Source organism: Thalassophryne amazonica, chromosome 17 (assembly GCF_902500255.1).
Source record: "Thalassophryne amazonica chromosome 17, fThaAma1.1, whole genome shotgun sequence".
NCBI lineage: Eukaryota > Metazoa > Chordata > Actinopteri > Batrachoidiformes > Batrachoididae > Thalassophryne > Thalassophryne amazonica.
In genome coordinates, this window is record NC_047119.1 from 67,213,214 (window position 1) to 67,225,637 (window position 12,424).

At 40.8% G+C, this 12,424-nt stretch overlaps 1 protein-coding gene across 1 annotated transcript in view; it reads left to right on the top strand.

Annotated features, from left to right (window-relative positions):
- The first annotated feature begins 2,276 nt into the window (after positions 1-2,276).
- Positions 2,277-12,424, top strand: part of naif1 (nuclear apoptosis inducing factor 1) — a 32,937-nt gene continuing 22,789 nt past the window's right edge. Inside the window, exons 1-2 of the mRNA XM_034192877.1 lie at positions 2,277-2,987; positions 10,374-10,415. Coding sequence (XP_034048768.1) covers positions 2,549-2,987; positions 10,374-10,415 — 481 coding nt within the window. The 5' untranslated portion in view covers positions 2,277-2,548. The remainder of the gene's footprint in view (positions 2,988-10,373; positions 10,416-12,424) is intronic.

Consider the following 12,424-nt stretch of genomic DNA (forward strand, 5'->3'; position numbering starts at 1 on the left):
AAATCTGGGGAAGGGTACAGAAACATTTCTGCTGTATTGAAGATCCCAGTGAGCACAGTGGCCTCCATCATCCGTAAATTGGAAGAAGTTCTGATCCACCAGGACTCTTCCTAGAGTTGGTCACCCATCTAACCTGAGCAGTGGGAGGACAAGGTCCTCCAGGTCACCAAGAGCCTGATGGTTACTCTGTCAGAGCTCCAACATTCCTCAGTGGAGAGAGGACAACCTTCCAGAAGGACAACCATCTCTGCAGCCATCCACCAATCAGGCCTGTATGGTAGAGAGACCAGACAGAAGCTACTCCTTAGTAAAAGGCACATGGCAGCCCACCTGGGGTTTGCCAAAAGACACCTGAAGGACTCTCAGACCACAAGAAACAACATTCTCTGGTCTGATGAGACAAAGATAAATGAATGAATGAATTTATTTCAGTACACACACACACACAAAACAAAAAAAATTTCATCACAACAAAATAAATAATAGTGTATAATGCACAATCCAAAAGCAATAGTACAAAATCATTCAGCTTAATTGTCCATACTGTAAGGAGAAATTATATTAGTTTTATAAAGTCTTTTAAAACTGATGAGAGTGTCACATAATTTAATATTTTGGGACAGTTGTTCCAAATGTTTACTCATTTTACAGAGACACAGTGATTTTTTTTTTTTTACAGTAGATTGAGTCCTTTGTTTATCAAATAATAATGTTCCTCTAAAATTATAACTGGAGTCCTTCATTTTAAACAGATTTTGGACATGTTGAAGTAGAAGTTTGTTTTTTGCTTTGTACATGGTTTGTATTGTAATGTATAATCAACTAAGTCCTTGAATTTCAGAATGTTTAAACAGATAAATAGTGAGTTGGTTGGTTCATGGTAAGGTTTACTGTATTACTGATCATTCTTATGGCTTTCTTTTGCAATAAAAATATTTAATTAGTGTTTGTTTTATATGTGTTTCCCCAAACCTCAATGCAATGTGTCATATATGGATCTATTAATGAATAATATAAAGTAGTATGTGAATATTGAGAGAGGAAATCTTGGGTTTTATACAGAGTTGCAGTGGATCTTGACATTTTGTATTTAACATAATTTATGTGTGTTTTCTGGCTTAATTTATCTTCATTAATAACTCCAAAAAAATTATTTTCGGTTGCAATTTCAACTTCAACATCATGTATTGTTACATTTCTACTTGAATTCCTAGGCTTATTTCCAAATATAATGCACTTTGGCTTACCGAAATGAAGTGATAATTCGTTTGAATCAAACCATTGTTTGAATTTCTGTAGTTCCTTCTCCACCATATCCAAAACCTGTCCCAAATGATCCCCACTACAGACCACAATCATATCATCAGCAAATAAAACACAATGCACGGACTTAGAAACCAAAGATATATCTTTAATATATAAAATAAACAGCAATAGACCAAGGACTGAACCTTGAGGCACCCCACATGTAATCTTCAAAAATTCTGAGTTTGTCTTATTAATATGGACACAGTGATACCTGTTTTGTAAATTGAACTCTTTGGCATGAATGTCAGGCATCATGTTTGGAGGAAGCCAGGCACCATCCCTACAGTGAAGCATGGTGGTGGCAGCATCATGCTGTGGGGATGTTTTTCGGTGGCAGGAACTGAGAGACTAGTCAGGATTGAGGGAAAGTTTAATGCAGCAATGTATAGAAACATCCTGGATGAAAACCTGCAATAATCATGGTGTCTAATCAGCATCTTCATATGACACATGAGGTGGGATGGATTATCTTGGCAAAGGAGAAGTGCTCACTAACAGATTTAGACAGATTTGTGCACAATATTTGAGACAAATAGGTCGTTTGTGTATATAGAAAATGTTCTAGATCTTTAAGTTCATGAAAATGGGAGCAAAAAGAAAAGTGTTGCATTTATATTTTTGTTCCGTGCAGAAAGAAAAAAAAAGCTAATACGTTAACAAAATAAATCAACCAGTAGAACAAGCAGAAAAAAACAAAAGACAAAACTTATTGTTTTCTTAAATAACAAAATAGAAATAGGAGTGAAACGTGCTCCGCCTTAAATAAAAAAGCAAACTCAAATAAATGGACATAAAATTGCACCTCTCCGAATTAATCAATTTTTCTCTGTTCAAATATTCCACTACTCTCTTACGCGCGCGCGCACACACACACACTTCAGCGCTGATGTGTTTTATAGCAAAGCAGTCGATAGTTATTCGCCATTTCCTGCCTTAAAATATAAAATACTGAGAAACTTTGTGAAGATGAATCTGGTTTGCAGAAAGAATAGTTTGTTTGCATCGTTGTGATTGACAGTTCGATCAGTCAATGGCACCGAGCCTACAGTATTACGGACGGGCTAGCAGCCAATGAGTAAGGGGTAGGCGGGGCTTACTTTTTGAGCGAGCGTAAGCGTTGTTTAGGAGGAAGAAGAAGCCGATTCTGGAAGCCATTACGCTGCGCACATCGTTGAGTAAGTTGTACTATTTTGCGTACAATACGCACAATTACTTCTCCAGAAAACGAATTTATACCACTATGGCAACAATCGTGAAAAAGAGAAAGATGAATTTCTCGGAGAGAGAGGTGGAAATAATTGTTGAAGAAATCGAAAAACAAAAGCATACACTGGTTAACCATTTCAATGCTGGAGTCACCCATATGGCAAAAAATCACGCGTGGACGGAAATCCTGCAAAAGGTGAACGCGGTCACCACCTGTCCCAGAGAGTTGTCCGAGGTGAAAAAGAAGTGGTCTGATATGAAGACTGAGGTCCGCAAGAAAGTGGCCCAGGCCCGGGCCGCGATAGAGGGCACGGCCACGGAGTGCACGCCGGTTCCTGTCATCCTGACCGCGCTGCAGCAGCGGATCTGCAACCTGCTGGGGGAGGCCACCATCATCAGTCTGCCTGCAGGAGAGGCGGAGGCTGAGATCACCTTACCCGTGACAGTCAGCACAGCCGTCACACTGACAGACAGTGAGTCTGTGCATTACACACACACACACACACACACACCTGTTAGTCTGCATTATCTTATAAACACCTGTTAGTCTGACTTAGTGCATTACACACACACCTGTTAGTCTGAGTTATCTTATAAACACCTGTTAGTCTGAGTTAGTGCATTACACACACACCTGTTAGTCTGCGTTATCTTATAAACACCTGTTAGTCTGAGTTAGTGCATTACACACACACCTGTTAGTCTGAGTTATCTTATAAACACCTGTTAGTCTGACTTAGTGCATTACACACACACCTGTTAGTCTGCGTTATCTTATAAACACCTGTTAGTCTGACTTAGTGCATTACACACACACCTGTTAGTCTGAGTTATCTTATAAACACCTGTTAGTCTGACTTAGTGCATTACACACACACCTGTTAGTCTGCGTTATCTTATAAACACCTGTTAGTCTGAGTTATCTTATAAACACCTGTTAGTCTGACTTAGTGCATTACACACACACCTGTTAGTCTGAGTTATCTTATAAACACCTGTTAGTCTGACTTAGTGCATTACACACACACCTGTTAGTCTGAGTTATCTTATAAACACCTGTTAGTCTGACTTAGTGCATTACACACACACCTGTTAGTCTGCGTTATCTTATAAACACCTGTTAGTCTGAGTTAGTGCATTACACACACACCTGTTAGTCTGAGTTATCTTATAAACACCTGTTAGTCTGAGTTAGTGCATTACACACACACCTGTTAGTCTGAGTTATCTTATAAACACCTGTTAGTCTGAGTTAGTGCATTACACACACACCTGTTAGTCTGAGTTATCTTATAAACACCTGTTAGTCTGACTTAGTGCATTACACACACACCTGTTAGTCTGAGTTATCTTATAAACACCTGTTAGTCTGACTTAGTGCATTACACACACACCTGTTAGTCTGCGTTATCTTATAAACACCTGTTAGTCTGCGTTATCTTATAAACACCTGTTAGTCTGCGTTATCTTATAAACACCTGTTAGTCTGAGTTAGTGCATTACACACACACACCTGTTAGTCTGCGTTATCTTATAAACACCTGTTAGTCTGAGTTAGTGCATTACACACACACCTGTTAGTCTGCGTTATCTTATAAACACCTGTTAGTCTGAGTTACTGCATTACACACACACCTGTTAGTCTGAGTTACTGCATTACACACACACCTGTTAGTCTGAGTTAGTGCATTACACACACACCTGTTAGTCTGTGTTATCTTATAAACACCTGTTAGTCTGAGTTAGTGCATTACACACACACCTGTTAGTCTGAGTTATCTTATAAACACCTGTTAGTCTGACTTAGTGCATTACACACACACCTGTTAGTCTGCGTTATCTTATAAACACCTGTTAGTCTGAGTTAGTGCATTACACACACACCTGTTAGTCTGCGTTATCTTATAAACACCTGTTAGTCTGAGTTAGTGCATTACACACACACCTGTTAGTCTGCGTTATCTTATAAACACCTGTTAGTCTGACTTAGTGCATTACACACACACCTGTTAGTCTGCGTTATCTTATAAACACCTGTTAGTCTGAGTTAGTGCATTACACACACACCTGTTAGTCTGAGTTATCTTATAAACACCTGTTAGTCTGAGTTAGTGCATTACACACACACCTGTTAGTCTGAGTTATCTTATAAACACCTGTTAGTCTGACTTAGTGCATTACACACACACCTGTTAGTCTGCGTTATCTTATAAACACCTGTTAGTCTGAGTTAGTGCATTACACACACACACCTGTTAGTCTGCGTTATCTTATAAACACCTGTTAGTCTGAGTTAGTGCATTACACACACACACCTGTTAGTCTGCGTTATCTTATAAACACCTGTTAGTCTGAGTTAGTGCATTACACACACACCTGTTAGTCTGCGTTATCTTATAAACACCTGTTAGTCTGAGTTAGTGCATTACACACACACCTGTTAGTCTGCGTTATCTTATAAACACCTGTTAGTCTGAGTTAGTGCATTACACACACACCTGTTAGTCTGAGTTATCTTATACACACCTGTTAGTCTGACTTAGTGCATTACACACACACCTGTTAGTCTGCGTTATCTTATAAACACCTGTTAGTCTGAGTTAGTGCATTACACACACACCTGTTAGTCTGCGTTATCTTATAAACACCTGTTAGTCTGAGTTAGTGCATTACACACACACCTGTTAGTCTGAGTTATCTTATAAACACCTGTTAGTCTGAGTTAGTGCATTACACACACACCTGTTAGTCTGAATTATCTTATACACACCTGTTAGTCTGACTTAGTGCATTACACACACACCTGTTAGTCTGAGTTAGTGCATTACACACAGGCGGTCCACCTGTAAGTCTGAGTAAGTACATTACACACAGGCGGTCCACCTGTAAGTCTGAGTAAGTACATTACACACAGGCGGTCCACCTGTAAGTCTGAGTAAGTACATTACACACAGGCGGTCCACCTGTAAGTCTGAGTTAGTACATTACACACAGGCGGTCCACCTGTAAGTCTGAGTTAGTACATTACACACAGGCGGTCCTATTACTAATAGACCTATACTAATTCCCTTTGGTCCACATGTTAATTGATCTCTTAGATTGCATTGCACAAAGCCAAAGCAGTGGACCTTTTTGCTCTGAACCCATATTGACTGTCATCAAGCAGGTTGTGTAGGTCAATAAATCTATCCAGTCTGTTATTGTAAAGTTTTTTCAGTATCTTAGAACATTGTGACAATAGAGACACAGGCCTGTAGTTAGTAAAAAAGATGTTTGTTACCAGATTTAAATAAAGGTATCACCTTTGCCACTTTCATACCATTCGGAACAGTTCCCATTTGGAATGATTTATTAAATATATATATTCTCATGGTTTAGCAATTTCTGTAATTATCTGCTTTACTAAGGTCATATGTACATCATTATGATCAGTTGACTTTTTACTTTTACATGGGCTGACTAACATAATAATTTCCCTCTCATCAACTAGGCCAAGAAACATTGTATATGGATTTCTTTCAATTAATTGCTGGTTTACCCATGTAGTGTGTGGAATGTCAGCTGCTAAATCTGTCCCAACATTACCAAAAAAATTATTAAAAACTGTTCACTACTTGGTTCAGTACATTACACACAACCGGTTCACCTGTAAGCCTGAGTTAGTACATTACACACAAATGGTCCACCTGTAAGTCTGAGTTAGTACATTGCACACAGCCGGTCCACATGTAAATCTGAGTTAGTACATTACACACAAACGGTCCACCTGTAAGTCTGAGTTAGTACATTACACACAAACGGTCCACCTGTAAGTCTGAGTTAGTACATTACACACAAATGGTCCACCTGTAAGTCTGAGTTAGTACATTGCACACAGCTGGTCCACATGTAAATCTGAGTTAGTACATTACACACAAATGGTCCACCTGTAAGTCTGAGTTAGTACATTACACACAAACGGTCCACCTGTAAGTCTGAGTTAGTACATTACACACAAACGGTCCACCTGTAAGTCTGAGTTAGTACATTACACACAGCCGGTCCACCTGTAAGTCTGACTTACTACATTACACACAGCCGGTCCACCTGTAAGTCTGACTTAATACATTACACGCAGCCGGTCCACCTGTAAGTCTGACTTAATACATTACACGCAGCCGGTCCACATGTAAGTCTGAGTTAGTACATTACACACAGCCAGTCCACATGTAAGTCTGAGAAAGTACATTACACACAGCTGGTCCACTTGTAAGTCTGACTTAATACATTACACACAGCCAGTCCACATGTAAGTCTGAGTTAGTACATTACACGCAACCGGTCCACCTGTAAGTCTGTCTTAATACATTACACACAGCCGGTCCACCTGTAAGTCTGACTTAATACATTACACGCAGCCGGTCCACATGTAAGTCTGAGTTAGTACATTACATGCAACTGGTCCACCTGTAAGTCTGTCTTAATACATTACACGCAGCCAGTCCACATGTAAGTCTGAGTTAGTATTTATATAGATAGTATAGTAATTTTTGATCCTTCGTTGTCCTTTGGTCTCCATATTAGAAACATTACTAGGACTGCTTTCTTCCACCTGCGAAATATAGTGAAGATTCGTCCCATCCTGTCTATGGCTGATGCTGAGACCCTGATCCATGCATTTATCTCTTCTAGATTGGACTACTGCAATGTTCTATTTTCTGGTTTACGCAGTCTAGCATTAGGGGTCTCCAATTGGTTCAGAATGCTGCAGCCAGACTTTTGACATGAAGCAGAAAGTTTGACCACATTACACCCATTTTGGCGTCTCTTCACTGGCTTCCTGTCCCAATGAGATCAGATTTTAAGGTTCTGCTACTAACCTATAAAATTATTCATGGACTGGCACCTCCCTACCTAGCTGACCTAATTAAACCTTACGTACCGGCCCGGGCTTTACGTTCTCAGGGTGCAGGACTACTTTGTGTCCCTAGGGTGAATAAGAAGTCTGCGGGTCACAGAGCTTTCTCTTATCATGCCCCTGTTCTGTGGAATGATCTCCCTGCGTCAATAAAACAATCAGATTCTGTGGAGACTTAATATTTCTTCTGTTTTTCTTGTTGATTATGCTGGCAAATTATACAGTATTTTTTGTCTTTCTGATGCCTGATTCTGTTTTTTCTTTGTTTAAGGTGCAGCTCCATCCAGAGATGGGAGTTGTGTTTGTGTTGGCGATCCTCCTGTCCTGTGCGCCAATAGCATTTCTTGTATATTTGTCCGTGAATTGTTCTGTGAATTATTTCTGTAATTTATGTTTGTAGCATGGCCCAAGCAGAGGGTCACCCCTTTGAGTCTGGTCTGCTTGAGGTTTCTTCCTCAGAGGGAGTTTTTCCTTACCACTGTTGCTCTGGGGGTTGGTAAGGTTAGAGGTTACCTGTGTGAAGCACCTTGAGGCAACTCTGTTGTGATTTGGCGCAATATAAAGGAAATAAATTGAAATTGAAATTGAATTAGTACATTACACACAGCCGGTCCACATGTAAGTCTGAGTTAGTATATTACACACAGCCGGTCCACCTGTAATTCTGCGTTTACACATAACGACGACAAGTCACGAATGCCACGAAGTACACATTCTTGGCCGCTGATCACGAATGTGTTGATTCGGGGCAGAGGCGTCAGGTGTCCTCAGGAACTGCTGCAACCTGTTACCACACGTTACGATTAATGGCACGTGTTGCTGGAGAATTATCAGGAACCATTATGCACGGTCAAGAATAGTGTTCCGCATTGTTGCGCGCTATTGCGCATAACAGCGCATCGTTAAGTTCTGTCACGTTGTGAACGAGGTGAATTGTCACCACACACACACCCATATTCATCCAGTCGAATTCAGATCGTTCCAGTTTTTCAGAAGAACTTTGTGACTGCATGCGTAGTTGGGTTCTGTGCCATGGAGTGGCGCAGAGAGGAGGAGGAGGAGGACAGAGCCAGATGTGTGGCTTCATGCGGCTGTCGTCTCGCGCATTTTCCCAAACATCATGCACATGCAGCAGGTGGAACACCTGCAGGAGCGCACTGAAGAGCACTGAAATTAGACTTTTAGCCGACTTGGTGTCAGCAATCAAACTGAATGCGGTGCAGCAGGGTTTAATTGTGCGCACGCTTCTTCCTCCGCCGAACTGGAGGAGTCTTGTATCGTAAGTCTCCTATCGCTCCTCTGGCTCAGACTCGTTTTCCTGCTCATCGGTTACAACAGCAGGTGGAACACCTGCAGGAGCATCCTGAGGAGCTTCAGCAGGAACTGTGGAACAACACTTGGAGCCGAGTTTAATTGTGCGCACGTGACAGAAAACTGATTCGTCCTGGCGTGCAGTGAAATGTGATGCCATGTTACAAGTTGTGTCAAAATGTGACAGTTTCCGTGTCACTTCGTAATAACGCGTGACAGTTTGGGCTCCAAGAACCATCACAGGAACCACTACGAACATTGTCATGTTCTATTAAGGATCACTACTCATCAAGACGGATCAATACGCTCAGTTGCGACCTCCACGACGTGAGACGAAATGAGGGTGGTGTGTGACATTCGTGGAAGATTTTTTTGACAAGCAAAAACATGCTCCACGAATATCAAGAATATCACGCACCAACACGCACTATTAAAAAACCTATTCAGATGCGTTAAGTCACATTAAGAATGTCAGGAATGTGTCACGAATGACAGAAAAATGACATTCGTAACGCGTCTTGGTTATGTGTAAACGCACCTTAAGTCTGAGTTAGTACATTACACACAGCTGGTCCACATGTAAGTCTGAGTTAGTACATTACACACTGAGTTAGTACATTACACACAGCTGGTCCACATGTAAGTCTGAGTTAGTACATTACACACAGCTGGTCCACATGTAAGTCTGAGTTAGTACATTACACACAACCGGACCAAAGTTTAGATAAGTGTGTGATTTAATGTTATGTGACTCATTTTTAAAGTGGCAATGTGTTAATTTCCATGCAGAAGTGAGTTGAGGGAATGCAGCTGCATGTGCACATAATGAAGTTGTGAACACAGCCTGAACACAGCGTCGTTCTCTGTTAGTGACAGCTTGCTGCCGTCTCTGTGCACTTCTTGATCCAAACATAGAAAGAAGCTCTCAAAAATGTCAGGAGTTGAAGACAAAGTGTCTCGTCTCTTCCCTGTGGAGTCGTGAACCTAATGAAGAGAATACTGCACTCGAAGCGCATGTGCAAACATGTGGCTGAAAGTTCATAGCTCTAGAAAGTAATGAGTATTCCAGAGTTTTTCCGAGCTTCTGCTCAGTACGATCAGTGGGCACTCTAATGAATAATAGGTGCCATTCTAGACCCTCATGTGTTGTCTTGATGTTGGGGGTAGAGTGCACGCCAAACGTACCTGGAGGTGTTCACTTGGGTTGAGATGTGGTGAGTGAAGGTCATCACATTTTATTAACATCATCCTTGTTAAAGCATTCAAGTAGAGGAGCACTCGCAGAGGGCTGGAAACGTGTCACCATTTGTACTGAGATCATCAGCACTGTCAGTTAGCTCACCCCCGTCCGAATGTGCACATTCAACTGTAATGGAAATGTCATTGTTGATATACCACATGTTTGAGTGGAGTTTATTTGGTGAAAAAACTTCCAGAGTATTCCACTTCCAGATCCTGATCAACTCCACAGCTGAACAGGTTCAACCTGTCAAAAACAGTTTTGTGTGCAGACTGGCTGAAAGTCAAATCAGTCTTGCGACAGGCGTTAAAACCTGACACCTGTGGATGGAAGCAGATGTTCCTGTGGGTGTATTTGTGTGTATTCCTCACTGACATTCTGTTTTTTCTTTTCTTTCTTTCTCTCTGGCAGCTGGTTCAGCTGTAGCTTGTGATGAAGCCAAGTCACTGAGCGGTGAGGTTTCTCTTCCAGCACGCTACACACAGATCCATCGTCATTATCTGATGCATTCAGAGCAGATTGTATATTTCGTAGACGTATAAATGATGGTTTTCTTGTGCGTCAAAGTGAGGACTGCCAGCTGGTACTTGTAGATTGAAGAACTGATCAGAACAGACGTCTTACCATCAGGCACCCCAGGCACTGAGCATTTAAGGAAAAAAATAAAATAAATATACTGAGCGTAAATTCCACAACAAAAGTAAAAACATTCCTGTATCCTGGGAAATGTGCCACATATTGATTTTGGATAGTTGTTTTGTCCTGTATTTGGAACTCCTCAGAGTTTTTCTGTTTGTGTCACTCACTAAGTTTGACAGTTCCATTTGCTGCTTTGATCCTACTTGTATTTTACTTTTTTTTGTTTTTACTAGCTTCAGAGGTTCTGCAACTTACAGTCTGGTGCGACTTCTATACATTTTTCTTTTCTCTTAAAGAGGCATTCTTGAACAGGTGTGACTTAGACCGCAGTGCGACTTGTACTCTATAAATATAGTAAATATCCAAGCGAGGATTAAATTTTGCCTCATTTTGATAAAATTCTATGGATGCACGATGACATCCATATGAAAGTGAGATCAGTTGTTACGGGTCCACTGTCTGGATTTTGTGGAGTTAATACAGTGATGAATAACCAGCCACTTTGAACTCCTCCTCAAGAACATCACCATGGCTGTTCCCCGGTTCAGGGGCTGCGTTCTTCTCAGGCTACAGTCACCAAGATCTGGGTCTGTACTCACAAAGAAGCCTAAGGCTAAAAGTAGCTCTTAGTGGCATCATTCTAAGAAAAATCTTCAAATTCCCCAAATTCTTAGATATTCACAAAGCATCTTAGGCCTTAAGAGAGCTCCTAAGGTGCCAGACTGTTAAGAGGAGGGAGGAGGACTTTTAAGAAGCCTAAAAGTGTCTTAAACAGACAAGATGGCAGAAAGACGGAGAGGAAGGAGAGACGTTCTCCGAATGTAGGATGCAGTGTTGCCACAGTTACTTTGAAAAGTTACTTTTTTAGTTACTTTAGCAACTGTCAGCAACTTGTCAGCAGCAGCTGAATGTAACCAATAAGGTAACTGGTAATCTGACTTGGTTACTCTTAAAATTGATTAAACATCAAAGTAACTAATCAGCAAAATAACTAACAGTTACTTTTCTGAATAGTCACAGATGAGGTTTTTCTTCTTTGTTGTGACAGAAGAACAAATCAGCAAAAATAAACCACTCCCCCCAGTGGCCTGAAAAGGCATTGCAGTGATGTCATGTCATCTTTCTGAAACATTCAGGGATTTTCAACTTAAAAGCACTTTGAATGGCCACAAAAAAAAAAAAAAAAAAAAGAAACCAAAACAAACATTTGCTCTGAAAATAAAAGACGCTGGGTATGGTACTTTTTCTGGCTGCATGTGCTCAATTCTAATTTAGAACTAAGAAAAAAAAGATGCTACATGGACACTGGGCCTGACATCACTTATAAGGAAATATGTATGGTGAATCTGTCTGGAGTAAGCAGTTCTCAAAAACTGAGTGACCATGCAAGAAAGAGACTAGTGATGGAAACCACCGGCACCCATGACGACTTTGAAAAAGTGATACTCTTCTCCGGCGCTGACTGAAGAAACGCATCCTTTGGTCTTCTCAAAGGATTAGTACAGGCTTCCAGCCAAGTAGTAATCAGGACCTACTCTGCTTCACTTCTAAGATCTGACAGGATCAGGTGTACACAAAGCAGAATGGCTGCCAGAATTTCTTGTTTTCTGAGAGAATCCGTCTCTGTACCATGAAGCTGTATATGTTGCACAGATTTATCACACAGCCCCGTACTGTGTGCTTCTTAATGATTGATGTGAAAGAAGTCCAAGACCTGTCTAGTGACTTGGAAACATTGATGTATTCATCCCCTGACTTGTCTGAAGAAAACTGGCTGTAAAAGTGATGACTGATTGATTGAAACCTTACATTTAGAATTCTAA